We start from the raw sequence: 16,869 nt of genomic DNA on the forward strand, positions 1-16,869 counted from the left end.
CAACATGCAAAAAATGTTGCATTTCTATACACCGATAATGAATCAGCAGAAAGAGAAATCAAGAAATCGACCTAATTTACAAATGTACCAAAAACCGTAAGACATCAAGTAATAAACCTAACCAAGGAGGTAAGAGATCTGTACTCTAAAAACTGTAGAGCACTTATGAAAGAAACTGAAGATGACACAAAGAAATGGAAAAACATTCCATGCTCATGGATTAAAAGAACAAATATTGTTAAAAAGCCTATACTACCCAAAGCAATCCACACATTTAATGCAATCCCTATCAAAATATCACTAGCTATTTTCACAGAGCTAGACCAAACAATCCTAAAATTTGTATTGAACCACAAGACCCAAAAAGCTAAAGCAACCTTGAAAAAGAAAAGCAAAGCTGGAGGCATCAGAATTCTGGACTTTAAGCTACATTACAAAGTGGTAGTGATCAAGACAGTCTGATAATGGCATAAAAACAGATACATAGATCAATGGAACAAAAGAGAAAACTCAGGTATGGACCCACAACTATATGGTCAACTAATCTTCGACAAAGCCTCTTCAACAAATAGTGTTGGGAAAACAGACAGCAACATGCCCAATGAAACTGGGTAACTTCCTTACACCATACACAAAAATGAACTCAAAATGCATGAAAGACCTAAATGTGAGACAGGAGACAGGAAACCATCAAAATCCTGGAGGAGAATATTGGCAGCACCGCCTTGACACTGGCCATAGCAACTTCTAACTGGATGCATCTCTGGAGGCAAGGGAAACAACAACTACTGGGACTTCAACAAGATAAAAATCTTCTGCATAGCGAAGGAAACAGTCAAGAAAACTAGAAGGCAACCTACAGAGTGGGAGAGGATATTTGTAAATGACATATCTAATTAAGGGTTAGTATCTAAAATCTATAAAGAATCTATAAATTTTAACACCCCAAAAACAAATAATCCAGTTAAAAATGGGCAGAAGACATGAACAGACATTTTTCCAAAGAAGACAGCCAGAATGGGTAACAGACACATGGGAAGATGCTCACCATCAATCATCACCAGGGAAATATAAATCAAAACCACAATGAGATACCACCTCGCACCTGTCAGAATGGCTAAATAAAACTACACAGCAAACAAAAGATGTTGACGAGGATGCAGAGAGAAGGGAACTCGTACACTGTTGATGGGAATGAAAACCGGGACAGCCACTCTGGAAAGCAGTATGGAGTTTCCTCAGAAAGTTAAAAATAGAACTACCCTACAACCCAGCAATGGCACTACTAGGTATTCACCCCCAAAACACAAAAATACTGATTTGAACAGATACATGCAGCCTGATGTTTACAGCAGTATTAATAATCAACAACACCCAAATTATGGAAAGAGCCCAAATGTCCACCAACTGATGAATGAATAAAATAGCTGTCATATATATACACAATGGAATCCTACTCGGCCATAAAAAGAATGAAATCTTGCTATTTGCAATGACATGGATGGAGCTAGAGAGTATTATGCTGAGCAAAACAAGTCAGTCAGAGGAAGACAACTGCCATATGATTTCACTAATATGTGGAATTTAAGAAATGATAACAGATAAACATAACTGAAAGAAAACAGAGAGGTAAACCATAAAACAGACTTCTAATATAGAGAACAAACAGAGGGTTGCTGGCGGGGAGGTGGAGGGCGGTTGGGTTAAATGGGTGATGGGGATTAAGGAGTGCACTTGCTGCGACAAGAAACTGGTATTGTATACTAAATCCTACACCTAAAACTTACATTACACTGTATGTTAACCAACTGGAATTTAAGTAAAAACCTGGAAGAAAGAAAACAACGAGCGTGAAGATTAATCCAAGAGATCTGGGGAGTTACTGAAGAACTGTAATCATACACTAACCTAACATGGTTTCACATCTGTTTTTAAAAAGGTATTTTCAGCAGCAGCTTGGAGGGCAGTTCAGAGTGAACAGAAAGGAATATTATTTTGGGAATCACAGAAATACGGGCCATGAAGAATGGTGGCATATTCGAAGGCAGAATCGGATAAGCATAAACATAACAAATCAGATTAACATAAAGGTCAACATAAACATAAAGATCAACATAAAGAGCTAGATTCTATCAAGTTTCATTACTGATTGGAAAGGGTAAGGAAGGATTAGGGTAGGAGTGGACTAGGGCACCTTCCTCCAGATGAACTGACCAAATCTCTTTCCTCTGAATGTATTCTCTGTCCTTTCCGTTTAGCTCCCTCCTTCTCCACTTTTATGTGATTTTCCAAGTGTGGTCCTCATATGAACAGTGTTAGCATCACCAGGGAATCTGTTATAAATGCAAAGTGTTGAACTTCCCCCCACAACTACAGGGTAAGAAACTTCAGAGCAGGGTCCGGTGATTGGTGCTGTAAGACCTTCTGGTGATTCAGATGCAACAAAAGTCTGAGAATCACTGTCCTTGGGTATCTGAGCTTTCAGTGCTATTCACTGAGCTCTGAGTGTCACTTACCCCATGTGACCTTGCACTGACAATTTCCTCCCCCTGTAGGTATCTCATTGCTCTACTGGAGCTGTAAACTCTTTGAATGTCAGGACCCTGTTAACCACTTTGTATCTTTACCAGGAAGTCCAGCATGCATACATTGTGGCTTCTCAAAAGCTGTGCCAATGGGGCGCCTGAGTGGCTCAATGGGTTAAGCCACTGCCTTCAGCTCAGGTCATGATCTCAGGGTCCTGGGATCGAGCCCCACGTTGGGCTCTCTGCTCAGCGGGGAGCCTGCTTTCCCCTCTCTCTCTGCCTGCCTCTCTGCCTACTTGTGATCTCTCTCTCTGTGTGTCAAATAAATAAAATCTTTAAAAAAAAAAAAAAAGCTGTGCCAAATGCACCCCCCCACAGTAAAATCATTTCCTTCTCATTCATCCAAGGACTTTTCTGCTTACCCGGCTCTTCGTGCCTGATAACAAACATTCCTGTTTTTTTTCTGAAGCCACTTTCCCGGTCCTTATTACTCATCTTGATGTTCTTTCCTATCTTGTATCCTGCACTTACACCAAGAGAGTTTATTTCCAGTTCAACATTTTTGAACAGACAGAATTCTGCCTTTACTTACAGAAATAATAGCTTGATTTTAGATAAGTTGCACATAATGAAATCCTTTAAGTCCTTACTTTAAGTCAGTATAGAAGTTGAAACTTAGATACAAAGTTTAAGGCACAACAATCCTTTATTGTCAGGGCAAGTGGATTGTCAGTTTTGTTCTTATATAAGGTTCTGCAGTTTATGGAACCAAAATAAGAATGCAGAGGAGATTAAACCCTACAATGGCTCAACTGGCATTTCTGCTCTTTCTTCAGAATACACATAGAAGTATTAGGTTATTCTACCATATATGGCAGTATTACAAAAAGTTTTGATTCTTTTTTTTTTTTTTTAAATAATCCTTCTAAAATTTTTAAAACAGCATCTCTCCAAAAATAGTATCTCTAGTTCTATGCATCTGTAGTAATAATGATCATATGTAATAATAATAATAGTACTTAGTAACAAGAACTTAATGAGCAATATAGGATGCTATTTTAGATTTGTGATTTCCCTTAATCTCCATAACATCACTGAGTTATTTTTTCCATTTCAAGATAAGAAAACTGAGACCTAAAGCAGTTACCTACTCTTTTAGAAAGGCACAGAAATTGACTGTGTTGTGCCTGGACTATCAGCCTGTTTGCTCTAAATCTTGGCACCTGTCTTATGGGAAAGAGAACAGCATGGCAGAAAAGGATTCTAAACCAGTCTCTACAACTAATTTAGGGCAGGTCTCTGAGACTCACTTTACTGCTTAGTAAAATAAGGAGTTAGATTAGATGATCACGAAGCTTCCTTTTTAGTCTAATAGCCTATGTTTCAAATCTATGAAATAAAGTTAGCCAAAATGTCTGGAATAAAACATCCTATGTAAACTTGTACAATTGATCTTATTAGTTTTTTTTCATTAAAATGGAAATCCCATAGCGAGAAGTCCAATCAGTCATGAGCTTCTATTCATCTGTCCTTCATTCAGAAAATAATCAGATGGCATTTTGAACTTTTACAAAATTCATAACTTAGGGTGCCTGGGTGGCTCAGTCGTTAAGTGTCTGCCTTTGGCTCAGGACATGATCCCAAGGTTCTGGGATCGAGCCCCACATCAGGCTCTCTGCTCAGCGGCAAGTCTGCTTCCTCCCTCTCCCACTCCCCTTGCTTATAGTCCCTCTCTTACTGTCTCTCTCTCTCTGTGACAAATAAATAAATAAAATCTTAAAAAAATATTCATAGCTTGTAAGGACTACCTGAAGGGACCACACTGAGTTAGAGGTCTTGTTTTTAAGGAACTTAGTGTCTAGCAGAATCCAGAAGAGATCTTCAGAAATGACAAAGTGAAAAGTGAAAGCTATCACAAGACAGAGTAAGCATTTATTCTATAGGATTCCAAGGAGAAATAAATTATTTGAGTACTGCAGAACAGGAAAGAAGGATTGAAGGCACAGTCCAAAGAGAATGTGGATTAGGAATTGAAAGACTAATAGCATATGAATACTCTAAGACATTAAAATTGCATAATTGTAGCGGTGCCTGGGTGGCTCAGTAGTTAAGCGTCTACCTTCTGCTCAGGTCATGATCTCAGGGTCCTGGGACAGAGCCCGCATCAGGCTCCCTGCTCTGCGGGAGCCTGCTTTTCCCTCTCCCACTCCCCCTACTTGTGTTCCCTCTCTTGTCTCTCTCTCTGTCAAATAAATAAATAAAACAAAACAAAACATTGCATGATTGCATACTGAGTTACTTACAGTAAATATCAAAGATTGCTTGTTCAGACTGAAGTGTTTTCTGACCAGACGGTCCATAATACGTCACAGAGCAGGTAAATGGCATCTGTATGTCAGCCTTGGTTGCCTTGTACTCCAGGGATGAAGTCATGGTATAGAGCTGAGTTACCGGGTCCATTTGCTTTTTAAAAATTAAGACCACCACTGAAGAAAGTAAGAACACTAATGATAGCACCTTTCATTGGAAAAATCACAATTCTTAAATGTCACAACACCTTGATAAGTGGTTTTGTCCTTACTATATTTAACAGGAGAAAAAATTGACATGTACCGAGGTAGAATGTCTTTTCAGAACCATGAAATCAGAGACACAGACAGAAATAGAATCCTGGAATCCTATCTCCCACTCCCTTTAATTAACTTCTAGAACATGCCATATACAGAAATAATTCTTCTCTGCTCTTGATTCTTCTGCACAAGGACTAAAATGGTGTTTTAAAAAATCACTTAATGACTTAATGGTTACTGAAAGGAACAAAGCATAGAACCATAGATCAAAAAGGCCAATGCATTTAGATGCAGGGCAGTCTAAGGTATGCCTAGAGGAGAGAAGGTCAGAACAGGTCATCGGAATTTACTGCCCACTTCTTACCCACCTCCTTCAAGGGGTTGCAGCACTTTTCCATTCCTGTACCACGTGATGTTGCCATCTGGGTAACTGTCTTTTGAAATGCAGTCTCCCAGCTGCAAAATGAAAAGGAAATGTTGCTACCTTGGTTGCATCAGTGGTTGTCAATTTGAAAGTGTTGGACTCCTCAGGGGGTGCAGCTCTTCCAAAGGTTTCCTGACCCATTTATTATCCAAGCACTGACTGGGGACTGAATACATGCTCCCTTGCATTAAAAACAATGCCCAGTACTTAAAATTATGATCTCGCTCATTTAAAAACATGCAATAGATGCTGCCACTATTAATAAAATCACATTTGTCCAAAAGCATTACCAAATTCATTTTGACATTATTCGTTTTTAGTATTAACTAAATTACATAACTACATTAACATTGGCTATTCCCATGGTTCATAGATCTCAGCATGCAAGAATCATTAACAGGATGAAAGTGGGGCTGCCTCTCTGGTTTCATACTAATTAAAGTTCAGATACGTATATCTACCAAATCTGCAATTCCCACCACTTTTCTTCAAATGTGTTATGACTTTAATATTTAGCATTTATCAAATAATATTACAAAATAAGACAATCTGATTCAAAGAACTTTTCATTTGTTTGTATTTTTTTCTTCACAAAGGAAAATTTAGGTATTTTACTTAGTGAAATAAGATCATTAGTCAGTTGATGTGCCTAAATATAACCTCCAACTTTGTCTCCTCTCGATACAGCCTCTCTTCACACCTCTTAATGTGACTGTTCAAATTTGATCTTCTCATATCTTTACTTCAACTTTTTAATAGTTTAATCTGCCAACAGAGCAAAGTCCAAATTCCCTCCATGACATAAGGCTTGTTATAATCCAGCTTCTCTTTACTTCTCCAGATTTATCTTTTACTGCACTCTCTTGCCTACTGTCTTACCACACAAAGTTCCAGTAACACAAATAACGTGATGTTTCCTAAAAATGCTATTCTTCACATCTTATTATTTCATGTTGTCAGAAAACCTTTCAACCCTTGGTATGGAGAAAATCTACTCATCTTTCATGACTCCATTTAAGAGTTCACTGAAACAAGAAAGACTATACCTTTTCCCTTCCTCTACTCACCTTCTCCTCCTTTCAGAAATGACTACATCTTCCTCTGTATTTCCCACTCTAACTCAGGCAGACTTTCTGATTGGTACCTGCAACACTGTCAACTCCACAAGAACAAAGTCTATCTTATTTGTCCTGGCATCTGAGGCCAGGAGAAGACATTGCTAAGTGAAGGCAATGAATCAAACGCAAGTTCTTACCTTTTTTAGCTGCTCTGTTTCAAGAAAAGGCGCTTGGCTTACAATTTCAGGTTTGGATGGTTGCTCTAAAGTCAAACAGAAAAAGGTTTTAAGTACACAAGAAAGAACAAAAGGACATTTGTGATTTGAATTATAGAAAAATAATTCACTTATTCAAAGCAAACACATTCCCATATAATCTGTAATTAAGAAATCTGGTTAGCCTACTCCTCCACGTATTTGCTTTATTATATTAAGTACTATTTTAAATGCTTATTACTCCTTTGAATTAAATATTTGTAATGTCTTCTGAATGCTTCATAAGCTATAAATATGGATTTGATAGTGAAATAGAGGTTAATATATGAAATATGAAAATGATTATTAACTGATTATCATGTGTACTTTCCACTTACTAATAACTTCCAGCTACTTAGATGAAGACCTGAATCCACAAAGGGTACTTAATAAAAATGCAGATTTCTAAGCCTCCCTTGGCCAGAAGTAGGGACATCTCTAGGGACAGTCCTATAAATCAACTTTCTAAAACAAGCTCTCTACAAGATTTTTAGGCACAATGAAGTTTAAAAATCATGGTTCTAAAATCATGCTAACTAAAAAGAGTTAAGGGATATAAACGTTCAAGTTTTCTGTGTATCTCAAACCTTATCTTTAAAGTGAAATCACATTATGAAATTATAAATGTAAGGAAATCCTTCAAATTTGGAACAGAGATAATAGAAGTATCTCAAATGTAGGAAGTTCTAGAAGCATCCATTCTAAGAGAGCTTTCAGGAAGAACTAGTTAAAAATCACAGCAACAAGGCAGTATTCAAACTTATTTTAAGTTATTTACTCTTCGCTGTTAGTTATCTATCCCTGACAGAATTTTTACTTTTTAATTAGCTCTAACAATTAGTCTCCAGAAAATGGATATTCCCTCTTTGTCATTGATTTTTGTGAATCTCATGGGGCAAAACTATTCTATTCTCATATAAACAAATAAAGACAACAGGTTCTTCTTTCACTCATAGTCTCATTGTAATACCATCTCCAATACCTTTAGTTTCTATTACCAAAGGAGACTAAGTTGGCTTTTATACAGTTATTATTTGTTTGGGATTCTGCTATCAGACATGTTGCCTACCCAGACCATTATAGAAAATAAGGATGAAGACAGAAAGTCTTTGGAAGAGCAAAATGGCTATCACCAAGACTGTGTAAAAAAAAATATGTAAACTTCTTCATGTTACTATTGAGAGTTCATTTCCTTTTTACGTGATTGTTTTATATTAGAAATTGGAACAATGAATAATAATAGTAATCTTCCTATGTGTTCAACTTATGCCCTTTAACTACAGGAGAGCCAACTTACTATTAATTCTAGAAATATTACTCTAATTCAATTTGCACAAGATGGATTATTTTCTAAATATACCTACTGGAAACAAAACACAAGAAAGATAAAAAATAGAAAAAAGAAATACAGAAGAATAGAAAGGTGTAACAGAGACTGTTACATTATGACAAACAAAAAGTGACACCTGTTTTCCTGACCGTTAGAAAAATGACCAAAAAATTATTAAATCTGACCAAAAAGTCAGGATGAATAGCAATTTCTGTGAAACATATGGTAGGAGGTTAAAGCCTTCCACATTATCAGTAAGCACTGGTGTTATCACAGTTTTAATGTAATGTCATTAATGTTCACAATTACAACTCTGAATTCCTGATAGAACATTAAATTCTGTTCTGAATTTATGTTTTAAGACAAATGTCTAAAATGTTTGAGAGAGGGATATATCCAAAATATTTAGGCAAAATAAAAATTCTCAATGCTTTAATAAGTAAGACAAACTTCTCTGGGAACTAAAATCAAGTATTTCGTGATACCACTCTGAAAGCATAAGAGAGGTAAGATATTTAATTAATTTATGTGGTCAATCAAGAGTCAAAATTAATAAGAGAAAAAGAACAAATGGATTTTTGTTTCCCCTTCAGTAGTATCTATGCCTAGAATATAAAAAGAGGTTTAAAAAAAAATCATCTGAAAAAACTGAGGTTCTTCTTCTTTTTTTTTTTTTAATTGAGTCTTCTAATACAAAATGTAGGTGGGGCAGTGTTGCTAAACTGCATTACTTTCAGGTTCACCAAAATTATTTATCAAAACAGTTGGGCACGTACTTCCTCTTAGGCAAAATATATATATTTCTCTGCTTTGTAAACCTTATGATGTTTTATTCTTGCACATAAGATCATAAATACTTGGTGTGTTACAAGTTTTGGCCCTTACACATGGCCATGTATATATTCTTTCCATAAATATTTTCTAAAATTTATACTTATTTCCATAAAATGAAGCTGTGGAAAATCCAGAAAAACCTGGTGAAAGAATGCTTAATGTTTAGACTTCTTCACAGTGTAACTCATCTTTTTATTTGGAAGACAGTCACCATGGCTCTTGTGGAAGTGATGAGAATACCTACTCCAATTCCTTGAGTTCTTTTCTTCCAAACTTTTGTTTCAAACCCACGAGATATTTTATATGTAATTTTCTTTTATATTAGTTTGCAACAATCAATGGGTATTAGTTGGAGGACCATAAAAGAGGACATGTACTATTTTAGCAAAATTGCATATTGATTCCAAAGTGTTTAAAAAAAAAAAAACTTCATATGAATTATGCCTTAATATAATTCAGGGATTCATAACCAAGTATAGAATTGAAAGGGAAAGTCATAGTACAAATTTATTTGCATTATTAAAATAACTTTATCAAGGGTATCGCAGCCAGATGAGAATGTAGTGATGAAGGCCAAACTGCTCTCTATCACCCACAACGTACAGTGTTCTTACCAAAAACCACACACAGGAGAGCTTTTGATAGGGGAGGAAGGCAAGAAAAGAGAGGTTCACTGGTTACATTGACTCATGAAAGCTCCTCTCAGTACTTTGTCAGTCATTACCTCTTATAAATTCTGGTCCACTTTAAGTAAACAACTGTTAGCATGGAATCATAGTTTACTTCCTCATGAGATGGGAAAGGTAATTTTTATATTTAAAGAAGCGAAATAAAATAGGTCTCATTTGTTAAATAGGTCATTTTCTGCTTCCTTCCTTAAAAAAAAAAAAATTCCTTGCAGGCTGATGAACTTTCACACGGAAGGTGAGAGGAAGGATGCTCGGTCCTGATAAAACTCTGAGAACAGTGACCGAATGAAAGCTCTAATGTAACTGTGTGAAGTAAGTCAGCACTGCCCGTCACTAAGCGAAGAACCAGTCCAAGTGTACAGTGTACAGTCCCTATGTCACAGAAACAGTTTTCCTTTTAACGAGTGGGTTTACAGGTTAGCCTACATTGTGGTTTTCAGATGCTTTTTTAGAGCTGGAGTCATTTTCCTTTTCTTCCCCACCCCAAATGAATGATCACGAAAAAAACCTTTGAAATATAGCGTGGGTGGGATTCTAGCCAGCAGAAGCAAATGCTTCCCCCTCCCCTGTCCTCTTCAGCAAAACTCCTCTGGAGGATCTAGGAATCAGTAAGAAAACGACCCTCAAATTCAAAGCATTTCTATTACTGTTGATGAGAGAAGCAGCCTTGGACTAGTGAACATCCTCAAGGTGAGAAATCAGCAACACACCTAACAAAGCCAGGTCTTCTGATGACCAGTCAGGGATTTTTCTGTTCCACCACCGACAGCCAGCTGGCGATCTGGGTACCCATTTGACTTCCAAAACTTTTGCACAGTGACTGGAATAAATCTTTGAGAACTTTAAATTTAAAGGCTTGACTGAATGTTTTTATTAACTTCAAACGTGCATTAAATGCAAACACCTTTAATTTTGCTGCCATTCAATTCTTTTTTTTAAAAAAAAAGCTGTATTCCTGGCAATAAAGAACATGACTTATTTGAACCTCAGGTGCTTTATGGACATAGCTGTTGTATCTGAGGTATAGTTTAAAGCTAAACAAATAAGCCTACAGCGGAGGGAGCAGAGTCATCGGTTATGGCCTCCAGTCTGAATAAGAACAGTCTGAGTTTGCCCATGAGGATGGCACTCTGCAGCAAGCTGAGCTGGGATTAGCTCACGTCAACCATACTCGATTCTGTAGTACACAATGCATGTTGCTAGGTGACTCGACAGAAGGAAACAGAGCACTGATTGATGAGCCTAGTAACTCTTAAGTGACTGCAATATACACATGCACAGAATAAAAGCCTCCCTGTCACAGCTGCTGTTGGCTTCACAAAATGTGACCCAAAGTAAATTCATTATTTAAAAAAAAAAAAAAAAAAAAAGTAAAGCCCCTATATGCTCTTGCAAATGCTTTCCTTATCATGAGCTGTGCCATTCATTTAATTGGACTTGGAGGGTTCCATGGTTTTTAGCATAAAACGCCATTTTCAAGAGTGTGTAACTTGTCTATTTAAATTCTCCCTGGCCCAGAGCCTGGAATGCAAATTCTGTTTCTGAGAATCACTTTGTTTTCAACAACATTCAACAGAGAAGGGGTAGGGGGTGTTGCCAGTATGTGGGGTGTGAGTTTGTTTTTCACAATCATAGAAATCCCCTGTATTCCAAAATATCTTACAAATTTTTATCAAAGCAGACCAACTGGATTTTTTTTCCCAGATGGCTGTATGATATATTCTTTAGGTGTACTCTGAAAATTGTCACAAATTATTCTTTTAAAGGAAACAACCTGGATTTTCTCAATTTTCTTGTAGACTAGCTTGATATTTGAGAATTTTAACACAGTGAGAAAGAAACCTGGCAATGACGAAGCCATACACATAACCTTCGGGGTGCTATGACTTAATCTCTACCTACTGTCATACATTCTTGTTGTGAACTTAGTATTTATGATATCAGGGCCTAATTCAAAAAATTGTATTGGTTGTTCTCTTTACAGAAAGTGTCCCTAGAAGTGCACCATCCATCTTCCTAGTAACATCAAAGTGAAATGAAAGAAAAAAAGGAAGGAAGAAAGAAAGAGAAAGAAAGAAAAAAGAGGGGCCATTGGCAAATAAAGGAGGCAGATTATTTGGGGTATTTAATGGAAGGCATGACTGGTAAACACTTGGAATTTGGTGTGATTCATAAAATGACTAAGAAGGGTGGATGGTTTCTGGAAAGTGCCTTCTAAGCTGAAAGGTAATCAACTGAAACATGTAATATGCTCTTACAATGTTCTTCTGGAGAACAAAGGTTTCTTTTGATAGTACAAGAATTCTTTGAATCCGTGTCAGGAGCCCATAGGAGCTTTGAAATCTATATAAATACTTAAGGGACAGTTCCACTTAGTTGCATAGGCTATTACAAGAGAAATGGGAAAAATCCACGGTTGTTTGCTATAGTAGCCCTCTGGGCTGCTTTCTTCCCTATTTATTTTAACAATTTCTAGGTGCTGCCATGTTATCAGAAAGCAGAGGGGGAAAAAACTGAAAAGTGAGACCTTCTTCCCTAGTTAAAAAAGACTGGCATTCTGAAACTTTTGAGACCTATTTTCTCCCTGTAATTGCTAATATATTATGATGTAACAGGAGGTGGGATTTTTTTACCTGAATATTAAAAGATAAAATGTTTAATTAGAACTTGTCAAGTCATTCATTTGCATAGCTATTTGCACAGTAACATTAACTATATGTTATCATTAGGCAAAGTAACTTTGCCATAATGACTACAGTAATTACTCCAAGTTTCTTCTTCTGACTTCTCTTCTTCCAATCTTACTCTACTTCTTCCCCCTGAGGTATTCCACAGATGCATTCAGGGTGTGGTGAGCTTTTTTATTTGGGGGCAATTTTCTAAACCAACTGAACACTTTGAAGAACTAAAGCAACATTATTAAAGGCCAGGATATATGTACGTGTGTGTGTGTGTGTGTGTGTAATACTACATACACACATATTTTGACACACACACGCACACACACATAAAAAGCTTAGATTTCTAAGTCAAAAGATGGTTTGGATTTGCTTATAGTTATTGTTTAATATTAAAAATATTATTTTTATATGGGTCAGTCTGATACATACGTGTGTATTTGCGTGACATGCATGATTATATGTATGTATCACATATCTACGTATATCTCATAGACTATTCATTTGTACATGTCAGTGAAAGTAAAAGACCACATGCCAGTTTTCACTTTGTGGTACTTCGTATCCCAGGAAATGTTACCCAACAAAACAACAGAGAATATTCTTTTAGTTCCTCGCTGCAGAACTCCTATTTGAATTTCAGGGGTTTTGTTTTCCTCACTGCCAGCATGCTTGAGCAGAATGAAGATCGTCAGAAGTCCTCTCACAGAGATGCCTGCCGTGGAGACACTACAGAGCATTCACTCTTCTTGCTGAAGAACATTTTCTAGTACCAGCCATCAATCCCACTTAGCAGTTACACTGCAGACTACTTACTGAACACCTTGACTATTGTAGGTGCCTCAAACACGTTGTCCTCAGTTACTAGCATGCACACAAATCTCTTTTCATCACTGATCCTTGCATTACTGATAGACAAAGTGTAGTTTTCTGAGAGGCTCAATCTGTCTCTGTATTCTGGTACATCGTCGTACTGCACACTTTTCTTTGTAGAGGACCTGAAGGCAATAAATACTGGGGAGCCATCGGGCTTTTCCTAAAAATTAAAATAACAATACATTTTAAAAACAAGCATATTCAGATGTTTCAGGATTACATCCAGAATAACAAAACTTCTTGGCCATATTCTTCCACCAATATTTATAGTTCTGTCCAAAAGGAGTAATTTTGGATATGAGCCTCATTTAAGTCTTTGTTTACAGAAAATGACTCTTCATAAGAGGAAAGGCTCTACGTTCTTTTACAGGTATCAGTTTAAATATGTGAAAATGGAAAGACAAAGCTATTGGAATCTGAGCTTCTCTTTCATCAAAGGACAGAATTAGTGACTGTTCTGAAAACAAGAAGGGTTGGCATTGTATCTAACTTAAAAGAAAAAAAATAGATGAAAACAAACACACAAATGCACAAATGATATTCAGCTAACCATCAGAGCAAGCATACATGTGGGCTGCAAATACTCAGAAGTCCTGGGCAGTTATCCTTTGCATATTCATTACTTTAATCCACATATTTTAAACGTCCACACCTTTCAGTTTCAGCCAAAACTGACAGAGCTGACCTTTACTCATAACATAATTTAATGAGTCTTCATGGAGGAACAGTATGTGCCCTTATGAAACAATCATGTCCATTAAGCAACAGAATCAGATTAATCACTAAAATCCATAGTTTTGCTATCTGAGTCATAAAACTTAGCTCAGAGAGCTTTCATATAAAAACTTATTATCAAAATAAAATATAATCTGGCATGGACAATTATGCCAAGAGCCCAAGACTTACAATTCATCTCTTCCTTTGCTCCCACAAAAATTCTCTTAGCTAATAAGCAATTTAATCTAAGATAGAAGCCAATTTCTTTTCTACTTACCTCACAAGGTCTTCGATAAAATAAAATATGATAAAACATTTTAAAGTGCATGGCAAATTCCAAGGTACTACGGGGAGTTACATTTTAAAAATTATTAATATTTATTACTTTTATGGACTAAATGTTTGTGTCACCACCAAATTCCTATGTCGAAGCCCTCCACCCCACGGTGCTGATATTTGGAGGTGGAGCCTTTGAGAGGTCAGTATGTTTAGATGAAGGACTAGAATGGTGCCTTTATGACAGGATTAGTACCCTTATAAGAAGAGGAAGAAAACACAGGTTATATGAGTACATAGCAAAATGGCAGCTATCTGCAAATCAAGACAAGGACCCTCATGAAGAGACAAATTTGCCGGCACCTTGATCTTGAACTTCCCAGCCTCCAGAACTGTGAGAAATAAATAGTTGCTGTTGAAGCCCCTAGTCTACAGTGTTCGGTTATAGCACTGCAAGCCAAGACAATTCCTAAGCTAATTTTAGAGCCCAAAAGCTTTAGTTGGTTGAATATCTGAATACATTAATAATATTCTCCTTAAATTTTTTAATTTTGTCACAGGTTTGCAATGCAAATCCTTACTCTAAATCATTCCTTCACTGAGGGAAATATTTTAAACCAGTCCCTTATGTTTCTGTATTCATACACTTATGCAATAAATAATAGTTATTAACCATATGACAGGTACTTTCCTTGGGTTTTCAACGCAGTAACGGATTTAATACTCCTAACGACCCTGTAAGTTAGAGTTGTAATATCAGATTCATTTACAGATTACACAGTGCAGACAGAAGCTGGTTAAGTAAATTGTCCAAGGTCCCAGCTAGCGTAGGGGACCTCAGCAGAGCAAAGATTGAAGCTTTGCAGTGTGGCTCCACGATGACTTCACTACAGCACTCTTCGTAGCTGTTAGCTGCCCCTTCTGTACCAGTACTGGGGCAGATGCTGAAGAAGAGGCCAGGGTCAAGGAGGGCCCGTGCTGTGATGAGCACCAGGAGTTATACACGACTAATGAATCACTGAATGCTACATCAAAAACCAGTGATGCCCTACACGCTGGCTAACTGAACATTAAAAAAAAGAAAAGAAAGAAAGAGGTTGGGGGGGTGAAGTGTGGCAAGGATCACATGGAACCAGGATCTCCATTCACAGGCAGATGACCCTGCAGAAGGGGAGAAGCCAATCTGTCCTTCCTCTGTGTTTGGCCTCCTTCACGCTTTCTACACCTACCGTTTGTCTTTCAGCTTTCATTAAATTAGAGCTTGCCGACTCTGCCTACAAATCGACACTGGTTTTAGAGCCCCTGGTACTTCAAATGCATCTCATCTTATTGCCGAAGCTCTTTGCTTTAATTAAGCATTTGAAAACTGTCATTATAATGTTTCCACCTCCACTGTACTAGTTCAGTTTGGGTGAAAATTACTCCCTGAATCATCAGCGGGAAGGTCTACGATCACGATTTTTCAACATCTGTGTTCCACTTATTTTGGCAGTAGGTTCGACTCAACAGGTGAAGCCGGTGGTAGTCTCGCTTGGAGTTTGAGGGGTGTGAACAGACCTTGTCCTCACAGGCCTTAGCTTCCTTTTTCCACTTTTATAGTAAACCAGAAATAGTTCAACATTCTCCAGTGTGAGCAGGTATCAGCAGGGGAGTACAGGGAAGTGCTGAGCTGCCTCACCTCCTGTCACATGATCCCCCCCCCACCCAGCACACGCGCATACGCTTAGAGCCCCACAGCCAGAACAAGGACCGAGTGCCAAGCACCCCGTCAATACTCTGCTATGAATTACTTCATGTAACCCTCACACCACTGAGGGAAAACTATTCTTATCATCCCCTTTTCAGAGATGAGAGAATGGAGATTCATTCACTTGTCCAGAATCTGACAGCATGTATATGGTAGAACATGTTGGTCTGACTTAAGAACCCACATTTTGAAAGACTGTGTTCTACCCCCAGCTTGGGTGCAAACTAAGCATATTTCCCAAAGTGTGTTCTGCAGTAGTTAAAAAAAAAAGAAGAAGAAGAAGAAATGAAGCAAGCTTAGACTATCTAGAAGGCATCTTAGTATATGAAAGGCTCTGAGAAATACTGTGATAAAGAAAGTTTTCAAATATTATTTGACCATCAGATTTTTTTTCCCTATTCAAATACCTTTTAACATTTCAAGGAACTTGGGAAAAACTGCCATTGTATTCAAGGAAGCATAAGTCTACTTCAGGGTCAAAACTATGTGAGTCTCATGTGATTCAGCATTAGGAAACTGGGCCAGAAAGACACCTTTTTTGGTTTCTGTAATTAAAGTGAAACACCTTATCAGTCAATGTTACCTAGCCACCCAAATCATCTATCAGGTATCTACCCTCCATTTCTAGACCCATCTGTGCCTCCATACTCGAGAAAGTATGATCTCCCATCTGTAAGATAGGAGTAAAGTGAACAATGTTAAATGTAAAAAGGACCAGCCACATCAACGTAGTTCTAAGACAACACTAGAAACAAACTTCTAATGCTGATGACTAATTCCCAATGAATATTTGGGTACTCTAGCAACTGGTGTATTTTGCCTTTGCAATACACACCAAACAACACGAGTATGTGGAGAAAGGCTGCCAACTTCCACTAAGCTCTGTTCTAC

At 37.4% G+C, this 16,869-nt stretch overlaps 1 protein-coding gene across 7 annotated transcripts in view; it reads right to left on the reverse strand.

Annotated features, from left to right (window-relative positions):
• Positions 1 to 16,869, reverse strand: part of ALCAM (activated leukocyte cell adhesion molecule) — a 211,844-nt gene that overhangs the window by 41,015 nt on the left and 153,960 nt on the right. For all 7 annotated transcript variants that reach the window (XM_059164259.1, XM_059164260.1, XM_059164257.1 and 4 more), the window contains 4 exons: positions 13,179 to 13,398; positions 6,775 to 6,839; positions 5,464 to 5,551; positions 4,829 to 5,011 (listed from right to left, as the gene is read on the reverse strand). In XM_059164259.1, coding sequence (XP_059020242.1) covers positions 4,829 to 5,011; positions 5,464 to 5,551; positions 6,775 to 6,839; positions 13,179 to 13,398 — 556 coding nt within the window. The remainder of the gene's footprint in view (positions 1 to 4,828; positions 5,012 to 5,463; positions 5,552 to 6,774; positions 6,840 to 13,178; positions 13,399 to 16,869) is intronic.

The sequence above is a fragment of the Mustela lutreola genome, chromosome 2 (genome assembly GCF_030435805.1).
Source record: "Mustela lutreola isolate mMusLut2 chromosome 2, mMusLut2.pri, whole genome shotgun sequence".
NCBI classification, from domain to species: Eukaryota; Metazoa; Chordata; class Mammalia; order Carnivora; family Mustelidae; genus Mustela; species Mustela lutreola.